Here is a 15,881-nt window from a genome sequence, read left to right on the forward strand (position 1 = left end):
CTGGAAAGCAATCTCCTGAGATGGTGTGTGAGCTCTGCATCCACCCTCCTTCTTCCCTACTCCACCTCATGAGCCCCCAACAATGAAGTCCCTCCCTGTGTCCAGCCCCCATCCTTCTGACTGCCACCCCTTGCTATATCTCTGTGGTCTCAGCAATGCTTCAGCAGTCAAGTTAGACAGCCACACAATTCATCCATGTCCATCTCCTCCTTCACACACTGTTCGGCCAGAGAAACTGAGGCTCAAGGAGCGCTACTTGGCCAAAAACATAGAGCAAAGCCAGGCAGACCCAGGACCCCTAGCTCCTGGCAGGAGGTACCTCCCTTTGGGTTTCATAGAAATGCCAAGATCCATTCTGCAAAGGCTTCTCTTTCTGGGCACAGAGCCAACAGCATGAGGAACTTTGACACTGTGTATGACTGATGATTAGGAGTTTTGGGGCTTGAGCTCAGGTGGTCAGGCTTCTGTGGGAGTTATCTGCTATGCCATCTTACTGGACCCCTGTATGATTTTTGGGATACAGTCTCCCTGTTACGTGCACAGGCCTTTAACTGGAAATATTCTTGCCTCAGCCTGCCCAGTGCTGGCATTATAGGTGTCTACCACCATGCCTGGCTCTTGGTAGGTGATTTTAAAACAAATTCCAAATACCAGGCCATCTCCTTGGCAAATACTTAAAGGTCTTTCTTTCAGTAGAGCAAGTTACAGCCTACCTGTGGTGAGGAAGGACAGGTCCTGGAGGGGAAGAGGATGCTATGGCCTTCCTGCTTGGGCTCATTTGCCTGGGGACTTCTGGGAGTCTAGTGGTCCCCAGAGCAGTAAGATACAAGCAGGACCTTGCATCTATTGTTCTTTCCCACTTCCTAACTAGGGAGGAAGCAGTTGCCTGATGCTCAGCTCCTGGCCGAACGACTACTGCTGAGAAGGGAGTTCATTCCTGCCCCCCAGGGGACTAACATCATGTTTGCCTTCTTTGCACAACACTTCACCCACCAGTTCTTCAAGACCTCTGGAAAGATGGGTCCTGGCTTTACCAAGGCCTTGGGCCATGGGGTGAGTATGCAGGAGGGACCTCATTGCCACATGCAGGCAAGAATCCAGTTGATCCGAATGGACTTTTCTCTGTCCTCAGATAGACCTTGGCCACGTTTATGGAGATAATTTGGAACGACAGTATCATCTGCGTCTCTTCAAGGATGGGAAACTCAAATACCAGGTAGTGTTGGCTTGGGGATGGGCCAGTGGGAAGGGCCTCCCTCATTTTCTCTTGCAAAGATGGCTGGGTAGGACAATGGGACAGAGTGCAAAGGCTGCTAAAGAGGCAAAAGGAAAATAAAGAACATGCATGACCTCCTATGGTTCCCCATGGCCTCCCATGGATCCCCCATGGCCTCTCATGGTCCCCCATGGCTCCTCTTATCCCCCCATGGCCTCTGATGGCCTCCGGTGGCTTCCCATGGCCTCCTGGAGATGCTTCCATTCATTTTGCTGTCCCACTTTGCAGAGTGGGCATCATGATGGGACTTGTGCAGGTGATTGAGCAGCATCTATCTTAGCTATAGACCCAGCCACTATGGAACCTCAGTGCATCAGAGGTCACGTACATGAATGCCAGAGTATGGGACAACCACAGTCCATCAGGGGTCATGTACATGAATGCCAGTGTATGAGGAACCACAGTCCATCAGGGGTCATGTACATGAATGCCAGTGTATGGGGAACCACAGTCCATCAGGATTCATGAACATGAATGTCAGTGTATGGGGAACCACAGTCCATCAGGGGTCATGTACATGAATGTCAGTGTATGGGGAACCATAGTCTATCAGGGGTCATGTACAGGAATGCCAGTGTATGGAGAACCACAGTCTATCAGGGGTCATGAGCATGAATGTCAGTGTATGGGGAACCACAGTCTATCAGGGGTCACATACAGGAATGCCAGTGTATGGGGAACCATAGTCCATCAGGGGTCATGTACAGGAATGCCAGTGTATGGGGAACCACAGTCTATCAGGGGTTATATACAGGAATGCTGGGGTATGGGCTATAGAAAGATTTCTGTGTAAATCAGAGCTGTCCAACAGTAGTATGAGCCTCATATGTAATTCAAACTTCCTAGTTACCACATTAACAAGAGTGAAAAACAGATAAGATGTATTTTAATAATGCACTTTATTTGGCCTTGTGAGATGGCTCAGCTGGCAAGGGCACTCAATACCAAGCCCAGCGACCAGTGTTTGATCCCTGTGATATATGCAAAAAAGGGAGAGAATAGTTCTTGCAAGCTGTCTTCTGACCTCCACAGGTTTGCTTTGGCATCAGTGTGCTCTTGCCTTGTGCACATAAATAAATGTAACAAAATTTTAAAAAGTGTTTCATTGGAGGTAGCTGATCTCTCTCTAGACTTCATAAAATTATAATTGAATAAGTAGATTCATATACCCAATAACTAGAACATCAGCTGTAAGATTTAAAGTTACAGGGCTGCAGAAATGGCAAAACAGTTAAACTTGCTGCTCTTCCAGAGGACCTGAGCTTGCTTCCTAGAACCCACAAAAGGGCTCATAACCATCTGTAACTCCAACTCTAAGTGATCTGATGCCCTCTTCTGGCCTCTATAAGCATTCCCACATATGAGGCATACATACATATATACAAAAATAAATCTTAAAAAAGGAAAATTTAAAACAAAAAATCAAGTAAAATCTAAATTAAATGAAATAGAGGTCTTCACTCTAGTTAAATTTGGAGCGCCCAGGGGCCACAGATGGCTAGTGGCTACTGCGTTGGATTATTGGAATTTGAACGAATGGAACGAAAATTCATTGGGGCATCTTCAGAGCTGAGAACAATACTTGGCAGATAGCTTGGTACTATATATATATCATGAATGGATGAAGAAACCAACGCCTGCCTAGTTACTCTTGTGATAACTGTCACCAACCAGTTGGTGCCATCAGAGGGCCTTGAGGCTGGGATGGCTTCTCAACGAAGTTAGAGTTGCTGCTGAGTTGAGGAAGCCAAGAAGAGGCCAGGGTTGTCAGCTCTCCAGAGGGCTTAGCTGTGAAAAGGCTTGGAGGCAGGAAGACCCAGGGGTGCATAAGGGGAACGGGGCCAAGTTGTATGTAGGTTTTTGATCTCTACTGAGAGCAGAGGGCGGCTGGAAGTGTTTCAAGCTAACGTAGCTAGGCTGTGATACTAAATTCAAGGGCTTTGTTGCTTACTTTTTAAAAGGGGTTCGCTGACTGCTGTGTACCTAAAAAGGATGTCTAGGAGCAAGAGCTGGCCTAGGGCAGGCACTTAGGGAGTAGCAGGCTGGTGGGCTGGGGCTGAGCAAGGAAAGCTGGGGCACAGCGCCTGGATGTGGAGAGCCATGGAGAGGGATTGGAGGAGGGCTGGAGTCAGCTGCGGCTACCCTGCCCGGCCCCAGGTTGCCAGGCGGCTCCATCCCACAGGTGCTGGACGGAGAGGTATATCCACCGTCTGTGGAACAGGCGTCTGTGTTGATGCGCTACCCACGGGGTGTACCGCCCGAGAAGCAGATGGCTGTGGGCCAGGAAGTGTTTGGTTTGCTTCCGGGGCTGATGGTCATCTCCACGATCTGGGTGCGGGAGCACAACCGCGTGTGCGACTTGCTGAAGGAAGAGCACCCCACCTGGGACGACGAGCAGCTCTTCCAGACCACTCGTCTCATCCTTATAGGTGAGCACGCCCGAGAAGCTGGGAGACAGGTAGGTTAGGACTCTGGTGTTAATGAATCTGGGGGAGTCAAGCCAGAGCCCCAAGCTAGGTTTGGCTACCCATACTCAGGAACCCAATTAAAATAAAAACAGATAATAGCGAAAAGCAGAAAAAAAAAGAAATTTAGTTAATTGGTGAGAGGGACAGTCGCTGGTGGCTGAGGCCTCGGGCCCAGGCCTCCAGGCTATGGCTTCAGATCTGTGGCTTCAGATCTGACTATGTTGCTGGAAGGATTTGCTATGATGCCTTGTGGGAAGGCTCTGAGCACATTGGATTGGCCACCTCAAATCCTACTTTGTTTCTCCCTGTACTGTACCCATTTTCCCCCTTGTGCTACACAGTTTGGCATTAAGATCCCCAGGGCACCAGGATCAAACCACAGCTTACCCCACCCTCAGGAACCCCCAATTTTCCCACTCTCAGCCTATCAGACTTTATGGAGTTTTGTAGATTCTAGGTGACTCAGGGACAAGATATTTTTGTGTGTCCTACGGGTGTGGATCCATAACCTAAAATGTCAGATGGCTTCCTGCCTGGGAGCTTGGACCCTGACACCTCTATCCTGATCATAGCTGTATGAGTCACCCACCACCTCTGGGCACTACTGGGCATGGCTGGTCCCAATTACAGTGTCTAATTCACTTCTGGTAGAGTCAGGCACAGGAATAGCCTGAGGGTGGACAGGCTGAGTTTTCTTCTGAAGTCTGTATCTCACAGAGGACAGATCTCTGGCTAGAGGTTGCCCGGCACCTTGGCTGGTGAGGAAACTGTGACCAAAGTTGGGACTCTAGCCAACCTGTGTTGACATGGCTGAGGTTGCCTGTCCTGTGTCAACAGTATAAGCACCTCTGTTTACTCTTCACATGATCTGATGCATGGCCATATGGAGAGCACACAAGAATTAACAGAGGCTACAGTTTACGGTACAGGAAAGTGATCCTCAAGCTCAGATACCTACATATTAAGAAGTTAGGATGTTGGGTGGTGGTGGAGCATACCTTTACTCCCAGCACTTAGGAAGCAGAGGCAGATGGATCTCTGTGAGTTCAAGGCCAGCCTGGTCTGCAGAGTGAGTTCCAGAGCAGCTAGAGTGGTTACACAGAGAAACCCTGTCTCCAAAAAACAACAACAAAGAAGCTAGGATGTGACTAGCTAACCCCATGTCTACTAACCCCAAATCCCATGGCTCCAGGTCAGTTTACTAAAAAGCCAGTTCATCTGTTGGCTGATTGATCCAGATATTATTTTCCTTTAACTGTCTGCTGGCCCATTTTCCTGTTGTTCTGGAATCTTCAACTTACTTCTTTCTTGGCTGTTTGCATTGTATATATCTGGTTCCTGAGGGATCAAAGGAACACCTCTGCCCACGAGATTCTAAATGTATATAACAACACATGAGAAATATAGTACATTTAATCGAATGCCCGGGGCTGCATTGCCCAGCTGTGTGGCTTTCTTTGGCTGCAACAGCTGTCAGATGGTGTCTCTGAAGCCCTCCTCCTTCCTTCACTGACAGTTTCAGTGAAATGACCTTCCTCACTAAAACAGCACCATAGTTTTTTATATCTTTCAGAGTTTCTCAGCTTACAATTTTTTTGAGATAATTTTTTTTATGTTGGCATCTTGACATAAACTTTGCAACTCTCCTGCCTTGACCCCCCAAGTTCTGGGTTTACGGGCTTGTGCCACCATGTGTGACTTCTCCAGACCCGTGTCCTGCTCTATAGGAGAGAGGTTACATCAGGGTTGGGAAAATAGGTTTTTGTTTTTTGAATTTATTCTGTGTATTTTGGTGCATTTGCCTTCATGTATATCTGTGCATTGCATGCATGCCTGGTGCCTGAGGAGGCCAGAAGATGGCATCAGATCTCCTGGAACTGGAGTTACAGATGACTGTGAGCCACCATGTGGGTGCTGGGAGTTGAACCTAGGACCCCTGGAAGAGCAGCCAGCGCTCTTCACCTCTTTCCATCTCTCTCTAAGCCCCTGGAAACCAGTTTTTGAATTACTCCATTACTGGGTCCAGGGCCTCCCTCTGGAGCAGCTATGCCCTTGTCTGGGAGTTTCAGTCAAATCTGAGTTAGTCTGTTTCACATCCCCTTACAAGGACACAAAGGAGAAGTGACCAAGGGGAATAAATAAATACCAGCAATAGCAAGGAGACAAAAGCAAGCACTTTTCATGAGTTGTCCGGTTTCTCACACACTCACCTCTATTGACCCCATTTCCCATCTTCTCCACACAGGGGAAACCATCAAAATTATCATCGAGGAGTATGTGCAACACTTGAGTGGCTACTTCCTGCAGCTCAAATTTGATCCGGAGCTGCTCTTCCGAGCTCAGTTCCAGTACCATAATCGCATCGCTGTGGAGTTCAACCATCTCTATCACTGGCACCCACTCATGCCTGACTCCTTCAAAGTGGGCTCGCAAGAGTACAGCTATGAGCAGTTTTTGTTTAACACCTCCATGCTGATGGACTACGGTGTTGAGGCATTGGTGGACGCCTTCTCTCGCCAGAGGGCTGGCCGGGTAAGCTTCAGAGAAAGAGTCATCGGGGCAGGCTCTGGGATTCAACAGATTTGTTCCCAAACCCAGTTTCCTTATCTGTGGGATGTACATAGTGTCACTTCTATAGGTGGTTGTGAATATCTTTTTATGGATTCTCTCATTCAGGTAACAGTACCAGGGCTTATTGGTTACGTTCATGTTACTGTGTCTCAAATACCTGACAAAAGCAACTCAAAGGAGAAAGGGGTTATTTTGGCCCACAGTGTCACAGTGAGGAAGCTATGGCAGAGTGACCCTGTCTGTGGAAGCAGGAACTCAAGGCAGAGGCTGTTCATATCACAGAAGACCAGGGGTTGAGCTGTAGACTTCCAAGGCTGTCTTCTGGTGACCCATTTTCTTCAACTTGACCACACCTTCTAAAGAGTCCACAGCATCCCTAGTAGTGCCACCATTTGGGGAGCAAGTGCTTAAAATCCAAACCTATAGGATATGTTTCAGGTTCAGACCACAGTACAGACATTACTCCAGATGCTTGGGATATGGTGATGAGTGCAATTGAAATGGCTCTTGGACCCTGTCCCATTAGTACTTACACTATAAAAGGGAAACAGTTCACTGACAGTTAGCATTGTTTGAGTACTTGTTGTGTATAAGGGACCATGACAGGTGCTTGCTAGTGTCCCCAGAATGATAAGAACATGTTAAGGACTCTAGTACAGAAAGCCATGATGATCTATCAACTCTGTGACCCAGAGTTGGGGGTTAGGGTGATGGCAAGGCAGAGATGATAAAGATGGGCAGACAATTCCCCTGGAGAGGGTTGGTGATGGTGACAGGGCGTGATTATGTTCCAAATGGAGAGGACAGTGTGTGCAAAGGCCTGAGGGTCAGAGGGCATGGCATCCAAGGAACAGGAGGACCCTATAAGGATATGGTAATATCCATGACAGTGCCTGTATAAAATGCTTTTTGAATTCTATGCTTCCTATCAGCCAAATTGTGTCTTCCCCCAAACTAATATGCTGCGACTTTAACCCTTAAGGCCTCTGAATAACATTTGGAGATACTATCTTTAAGGAGACAATTAAGAGGACTAACTAGAAAATTGGGGTGGGCCCTAATCCAATGTTATTGGTGTCCTTGTAAGATCAGGAGATTAAGACAGACTCGCCCAGAAGGAAAGCCACATGAAGACACAGAGAAGTGGCTATCTGTAAGCCAAGAGGCCAGCTTCAGAAAGAAGCAAGTGTCAGATACACTAGCCTTCACCCTGAGAGTAAGCTCAACACGTATGTGTGGCTTTGACAAACAAATCCATTCTTGTGGGATACCTAGCCAACCCCTCTGAAATCCTCCTTCCCTGCAGTTGGAAGCTCTCCTTCCTTCACCCCAGCTGTCTGGATCCATCATTCTTGAACCCTTTGTTTCTCTGTCATCATTGTCCCTCGGCCCTGTTAGGAAGCTGTGACACTCAGTGGATTTACATTTCTTCTTGGTAATTTGACTGCCATTAGCATTTACTGTCACCTGAATATACTAGCAGGTTATGTCCTCTGCTCTCTGTGGGGACACAGGTGTGAGAAGGGACAGTAGCCTCTGTGTGGGCCTGTATGGCAGTGACGGGTGTGAAAGGTCTGGGTTGTGAAACTGGCAGGAGAAAGATCAGGATATTAAAAAGGAGCAGAAGCACGATGAAGCAGGCCTTTCTCTAATGATCATCACGATGGCACTGTGATAATGACTGTGCATCCCCCATCACCTTTATTTTATCACAACATATCAGGCAGATAATCCCACATGTACCATGTTTGCATATGAGGGAACATAAACATAGTCTGTACTTGTGTCTGCATGCCAGGGTTTCCCAACAAAATGCTTCAAAGTAGGTGGCTTAAGGTAATAGAGATGTGTCCACTGTTGGGTGGCAGCATGGGCACACTCTCTGAGGGCTCTAGAGAGGAGTCCATTCTATACCTTTCTCACTAGGCTCCCACAGTTCTGAGTTTTTTTCTTGGCTTGTAGAAGAAGTGCCACTTGACTGTTGGCCTCCATCTTCTTGTAACATGGTATCTTCTCTTGGTCTCTAATCTCATTTAAAAGCAACCACCTCTGGCTAAGCACAAAGGTATACTCCTGTAATCCCAGAACTCTGGAGGTGGAAGTAGAAGCACCAGGAGTTCAAGGTCATTCTAGCTCCATGGCAAGCTCTAGGCCAACCTGGGTTGCATGAGACTCTGTCTCAAAAATTGAACACAAACAAGTGTAACATGAGTTCTAATAGGTATTAATATAAGTCCAGAGTCAAATATTACCTCTACAAAATTCTCAGACTGAAAAGAGACCGAATTCCTGTCTTATCCCACCTATATTCTTCTCTCTGCCCAGCCATCACCATCTCACTTCCTGCCTGTCTGTACAGACCTCCAAACCGCTATGGTTAACTAGTGGCTAGTTCCACCCTCTGATCTTCAGACAAGCTTTATTAGAGTATAAACAAGATATCACCACATTTCCCCCTTTTTTTGTCTAAAAATAAACAGGTTATAACTAATATAAGAAAAATATATATAAAAAGTACAATGACTATTTACAATATATACAGGCAATAAATACATCAACAATGTCTGGTCTATTAGCAACTGGAAAATTCAGAAAAAATATCCCATATTTATCCTATCTTGGTGAGTTCAAAAGATTATATCTAATTCACTTTTATTTTAACTTGTATTACCAAAACTATCTTGTTATGTCTCTAAACATTATACACTTTATATTTCTTTAGTGAATTTCTTTTCTGAATCTGATAACAAAGAAAACTATAAAGTCTTCAACTCCATCATAGACCCAAGAAGGAAATAATATTACCTGAGTAAGCAGTTAAGTGCAAGCAGGTGACTTCCAAAAAATGTGAGAAATGACAGAAAGAGCTGGCTGCCTGGACAGTCACCCAAGCTTCCTCTGCAACATTGGGGCCTCCATCTTTGGCCTACAGGCCTAGCATCTCTGACAGACTTTTCTGTGAAGCAGGATATTCTGAAGGGCTGTCCTACCTTGTCTTGGTGAAGTTCAGCAGTCCTTTCTTTTGGTCCTGCTTGTTCAATTTGGACAGCATACTGTCAGCAGTTGAAGCAAGAACACTTTCTTGCTTAGTGTGTAAATTTTGCCACAAAGAAAGTAAACTCTATGTGGAGTTTCTTCAGTGCCATCATCTTCTCTGAAGTAGATTGGTGCTGCCAGGAGCAGATATGTCTTATTGTCATAAAAAAGAAAAAGAACCTATGTTATTAAATCATCATAAATGCCATATTCTGCCGATCTCTGAAGTGTTTGAAGATGGCCCGTCTACCTAAACCATATCTCTGTTGACCTTGAAGACATACCTAATACAACTACAAGTTTGATTGTAATAGGTGACTAATTACTAACCTGCATTTCCTTATTATCCTAAATAGTTGGTAATAATAACTTTAAAGGGCTAAAAATTTGCATTGCATTGTTAAATGAGTTGCATAAGTACAGTACCTTGAACAAGATTAGAAATCTATGTACAGTATGTTCTAACAAAAATAATCTCAACTTTGTCTTAATATACAAAAAATCCAAACCAATGTAAAATATTTATATCTACTTTTTTGGTTCAAAAGTAGGTTCAATAATCTATCTTTATATCCTATCATATTTATATCTCCCTTTTTTTTTCAAAAAAAGAACTCTGAATCTAATCTTCTTTGTTCAGTTTTTTTCTAGACCATTACCCATAACAACTTGCAACCAACCCCTCTAAACAATGACAAATATCTTAACCCATTAAATGACCAAAACCACCCACTCCACCTCTTGGGAATGTGGGCCCCATATTCTTAAATTTAATTCCCTCTGTCTGGAGGCAATGACATCTTTAGGGGATCCTGAAAAGAAAAATTTGGGTTAATTGTCAAGTGCTGAGAGATAGCTGTATCATTTGTTGTCCAGTCTCTATGTAATGGGAAAGTGCAGTCCTGGCTAGAGTATTTTGTGACTCTGGATCACCTCAGATAGCCACCTCAAAATTGTCCTGAGTAGTTTGTTGTCCAAAGCAGATCTTTAGGTGGTGTTTTCAGCTTAGTGGCATTGTCACAGTTCTGATGGAATTATCATTGTGGGTCCCCATCCTCCTTTTGGAGACTTCAAAGGTCACTGTTAGGTGTGATCATGGTTCTCTGCAGAAAACTTAAATATTTTAAATGTCATATGTGGCAGATTTCAAAGATGTTAAAGGATCAATATTTGTTATGTACATCTAGAGTACAAGAACTTAATTCCTAGTTATCTGATAGAGACTAAAATTCAAAATCATGTACAGTAAGCTACATGAAGCCTTTTTTCTAGCATTAGTTAGTACTCTATATGACCATTAATATCATGACAAAAACTTTAATATATGTATATATAAATTAATCTTATAAATTTTTAGATAACATTTATACCTCAAGAAAAGCTTTAAAGACTCCAAATAAAACCAAAGGATTAAATAGGCCTTTATTTTTGTTTTTCTTCTGTTCCATATCAGGTGGCTCTTCTGACATGAGACAGTGATTTTGGATTTTGCTTTAACAAACATGATTGGGTTGAAGTCCTGACTAGAGTATTCTGTGAGGCTGGATCATCTCAGCTAGATATCTTTTCAGTCTGAGGATTATTATAAGTAGGCACCATGAAGTAAAATTTCTCTCTGTCTTTTTTCTTTTAAAGGTATAGTGAAAAAAATCTTTCAAATCAATACTATAAGAGGCCATCTTTAGGTAATAGAGAAGACAAAGGAATTCCAGACTGTAGAGAGTCCATTGGCTGAGTCACCTTATTAACATCTCTTAGATCTGTTACCATTCTCCATTTCCAGATTTCTTTTTAATAACTAATAAAAGAGAATTCCAAGGGATGGCTGAACATTTAACTACTCCTGTACCAGTTGTTCTAGGGCCTGCAGTTTCTCTGTTGTTAAAGGCCATTGCTCGACCCATACAGGTTCGTCTGTCAACTATTTTAAAGGTAGGGCTGTTAGTGACATTGAAAGATCAGCAGCTGTTTACCCTGTTCTTGTGCAACCTGAATGGCTGGTGACTGACTGTACTTTATAATACCTTCTAATATTTTTCCCAGAAACATACATTAATTTATGGTTTGTTTCTGAGGTTGGGGAAATGTTAATCTGAGTATTCTAAACCTGTAACAAATCATGTCCCCATAAATTCATTGCTATGTTAGCCATATATGGCTTTAATTTTCCTCTCTGTCCTTCTGGCCCTATACATTCAACCCATCTCATGCTCTGTTTTACTTGAGATAAAGTTCCAATCCCTAAAAGCTAAACATTTACCTCCTAAAGAGGCCAATTTGGTGGCCAAGATTCTGGTGCAATTATTGTGACATCTGTACCTGTGTTTACAAGGCCTTCAATGACAAAATCATTTATTTGTATTTTTAATCTTGGTCTTTGTTCCTTTATAGAAGTTTGCCAGTATATTTGCTTTATGGTTTCTCTTGAGTTTTTTGTTCTCTCCTCTATAGCTTTTCTATCATCCACAGCAGTATGGTTTCTAGTAATAGGCATTAGGTTCTTTAATTGCTCTGAGAGTGAGTTTCCTCCACAATGACAGGAAATGACTGCAATGAATTTGTCATGGAGGCCTTTGAGAGGCCCTTCAAGGCATTTCCTGATGGCAAAGGGTTACCTTGTATGTCCCTTGTTGATCTACATTCATTAGTCCAATGACTGCCTTTGCCACATCTTCTACATAATCCAGAAGGGAGGGACATTCCATTTGAATTATGTTTATCAAAAAGCATTGCTTCTAAGAATTCCCTGCCTACAATTCCCTTTTAAGTGGCCTTGTTTGCCACAATTGAAACATTTGACATTTTGATTTTTCTTCAGATCTCTGAAAATCACCTCTCCTATCAATGCACCATAATGGTCATGAGATTCAATATTGATTGTATCTCGGACTCATTCCTCCAAGGATGCTGATCATCTTGCCTTTAAAGGCCTAGTTACACTTCTGCATTGCACACAATAATTTTTAAAAGCCAGAGATTCAGTTATCATTTGTCTAGCTTCTGAATCTGGTATCATTCTATTTACTGCTGAAGTCAGTCTTTGTAAGAAATCTGTGAAGGCTTCCTTTGGGCCCTGTATAATTTTAGTAAATGACTCAATTTTCTTTCCTACTTCTTCAATATTGTCCCAAGCATTCAAAGCTGCTGTGTGGCATAAATTCAGGATGTGGCCATCATATAGAGATTGCCTTTGTACATCAGCATAATCTTCCTTTCCAAGAAGAGATTTCCAGTGGTCTTAGTCTCATCTTCCCAACAGGTCTTTCACTGAGGACCAGACTCCAAGACCTCTTTAACCAAGTTTCTTTAGTCTCTAGAGATAGTTCTGGTACAAGCTGACCATGAGTTTAACATTTGTTTCATAAAGGTGAATGTTTGCCACATGAGACTATCACTTCCTTGAATCTCCTTAAATCTAACATTTCCACAGGGGTCCATTTAACTCTTGCATAGCCTCTGTCACTTGGCAGTTGTTCCTACAGGTGACTGGATAAATTAAAGTTGGTTGTTTGAAAACCTTAGGCTGTTCCTCTCTGCAATGCTGAACTTGGTTCTCAATAAATTCCTCTGTCTGGGTCTGGATATCTCTGTGATCTGTTTTATTAAGTTTTTCTAAAACTTGTATCTTAATACTCATATTAACCAACTTTTAGTGATAAAACAAAAATGATAATGTTTATAATTGACATTACATAAGTTCCATCTAAATTAATTATCCTCTCATGTAATTGTTCCATTTTCAAACTGTCCTGTATATTATCATAAAGAGACTTAAACCCCTCCACTGTAATGGTGTTTCCCAGTTTTTCAATGTGGAAAAAACTCTCTTTTTTTGAAACGAATACCCCCTTCAAGAATTCACAATTGTCTCACCAAATCTACTGATGGTGGAGCATGAGGCTGCCTCTGCATAGCACGTGTGAGCCGAGAATACAAGCTGTGCACAGCCTGGCTGAAGACGGCTGCAGCTGCGACCGTGTAGCTGTGAGCTGAGAGTGTTGAGAGTGTATGGTGGTTGCAGCAGCAGTAGATGTCTGAGTGGGTGTCAAGGCAGCTACCTAGTGTGGGAGCAGCTTGAGGAGGGGGCTCAGGGGAAGCCCACAGCCCATGAGGAAGATGGAGATGTCTGTCTGAAAAATGCACAGGGGGTTGTGCAGAAGGAGCATGTGTGGCAGGAGCTGCCTAAAGGCAGAGCCAGCTGGCCTAGGGTGAGTAAGTACTGTAGTGTTTGGAGCCCAGGTGCTTCTGGAGTTTGGGTGGCAGGTGGAGATTGTTTTACAGAGGGTACAGCAGGAAAATCCCAAACTCACTCACAGACTTTGGAGGAAAAAGAAAAGAAAACCTAGCCAGGCAGGCTGGTGACTCCGGCGGGAACCCTGTATGCTGCTCCAGCCTATTCTGGTGGCTGCAAGGCCACAGACAAGCAGCTTTTTCATGAATTCATGCCTCACACTGGGTGCCAGTATGTAACATGAGTTCTGATTGGTCTTAATAATAAAAATTCAGAGTCAGATATTAGGGGGTGAAAGCTGAAACATCAGAGAAGCAGAGCAGCCAGACAGTAGAACTTTTACCACTACAAAATCCTCAGACTGAAAAAGAGTCCAAGCCCGTCTCCTCTTACCTATATTCCCCTCTCTGCCCCACCATCTCACTTCCTGTATGTCTGTACAGATGCTCTGATCTTCAGGCAAGCTTTTATTTGTTAGAGTACAAAAAAGAAATCACCACAAACCAAGGCATCACTTCTTGGATTAGGATCTTTCCCCTAATCAAGCATGACTTTATTTTATCTACGCCAGTGAACACTATATAGGTATCTTTTCCATAGGGAATATATCCAAAGATCTCCCTCCAAGTGGATGTCTTAAATGGTAGAGTCCTGAACCATATACATACTTTTTTCCTATACATAAGAAGTGTGGTAAAGTTTAACTTATAAATTAGATCTAGTAAGAGACATAGTAACAATAGAAAAATTGAACAACAACTTTCTGTAATAAAAGCATATAACATGGTCTTTCTCACTGGTGTACAGTATTCGTCCCTCTTTGGATAATGTGAGTTGATAGTGTGTCTATGTCAGGACATGGATGAGATGAATGGTACAGGTATATGATGCTTAGTTTACTGCGTAGGGGTGACCTGGGCATAGCACTCAGATATGACAGTTGACATGATAACTAACAGATGCCAGGTGATTGACAAGCTAGGCATGTCAATGTAGTACAGACAGCTTGTGTAGTACAGACATGCTAGAAAGAGGGATGACTCACACCCTGGGCAGGATTGAGAGAGCCTACATTAGATTTCATCACGATACTCAGAATAGCATACAACTGGAAACTTAGGAATTGTTTATTTCTAGAATTTTCCGTTAAATATTATCAGATTGTAATTGCCTGTGGGTGATGGGAAATATGTAAAGCTAAGCCACCAGCAAGGACAGACTATTATATTTTCAGCTAAGGTCACATTTGTGGGTGCTGTAGGTTAGACAGTACATCTTTAGGGGGGCACAATTCCAGCCATGTAGCTTGGCATGAGTGGATCTAGGGTTGGAGCCATTCTGTGCTTGCTGTTCCAAGTTTGCTTTGCTCTGAGCCATATGATTTCAATTCAACTGTTTTTCTTTCCTGCTCCATTATACTTGTTCTATCAAAACAGATCTCAGCGGAAGTAGAGCTTCTTTTAAACTGGTGCTCCGTAACTATTATGACTTCTTGTGGGGTCTTGTGTGTGTGTGTGTGTGTGTGTGTGTGTGTGTGTGTGTGTGTGTGTGTGTGTGTGTGTGTGTGTGTGTGTGTGACTCCTCAGGACTGGCTTTTCAGACAGGATCTCTTACTTGGCCTGGAGATTGCCAAGTGAGCTTGGCAGGCCCACAAATTCCTGGGATCTGGAATCTTTCTTTTTCATCTGGACTTTTTCTCCCTTTCAATAAAAATGACACTACCTGTTGGTGTGACTCAAGGGGTTCCAGTCACTAGAGAGTGGGGTGCTGCACACTTTAGTGCTGGGGAAGCAGGGAAACTGTAGGCATTAGAGTGAGAATGGCAGGGCAGAACTAGAGTCAAACCACAGTGTCACGACCACTGGGTTGCACCGCATTTTCTGTGCTGGCTCAGAAAGAACCGTAGCGGTGGATTCTTCTTTTAGGCCAGTACACAGGAGAGTCTGGCCTGGTTCTTAGACTGACAGCTGTGCTAATCTCTTGGCAGATTGGTGGGGGTAGGAACTTTAACCACCATGTTCTGCATGTGGCCGTGGATGTCATCAAGGAGTCCCGAGACATGCGCTTACAGCCCTTCAATGAATATCGAAAGAGGTTTGGCATGAAGCCCTACACCTCTTTCCAGGAGCTCACAGGTAGGCGGCTGCTTCCTGGACATAGTCTCTATCCTTGAGGTATGCACAGGAAGTGAGGAAATCACAAGGTGAGAGACTGGGACAATGACGATGGCCAGCACTGTGACTGAGCATTGGAAGCAGAGAATGTGACAGTAGCCTACCTGGGAAAAGTCATCTTTCCA

The 15,881-nt window shown here is 43.8% G+C and overlaps 2 protein-coding genes across 2 annotated transcripts in view; one reads left to right on the top strand and one right to left on the bottom strand.

Annotated features, from left to right (window-relative positions):
• Dennd1a (DENN domain containing 1A) overlaps nucleotides 1-15,881 on the bottom strand; it is a 1,920,886-nt gene that overhangs the window by 492,847 nt on the left and 1,412,158 nt on the right.
• The window catches only part of Ptgs1 (prostaglandin-endoperoxide synthase 1), a 28,062-nt gene that overhangs the window by 8,037 nt on the left and 4,144 nt on the right, over nucleotides 1-15,881 (top strand). The window contains 5 exon segments of the mRNA XM_035446519.1: nucleotides 872-1,053; nucleotides 1,133-1,216; nucleotides 3,459-3,705; nucleotides 5,990-6,276; nucleotides 15,570-15,717. Of these exon segments, the coding sequence (XP_035302410.1) occupies nucleotides 872-1,053; nucleotides 1,133-1,216; nucleotides 3,459-3,705; nucleotides 5,990-6,276; nucleotides 15,570-15,717 (948 nt within the window).

This window comes from Cricetulus griseus, chromosome 6, assembly GCF_003668045.3.
Source record: "Cricetulus griseus strain 17A/GY chromosome 6, alternate assembly CriGri-PICRH-1.0, whole genome shotgun sequence".
NCBI classification, from domain to species: Eukaryota; Metazoa; Chordata; class Mammalia; order Rodentia; family Cricetidae; genus Cricetulus; species Cricetulus griseus.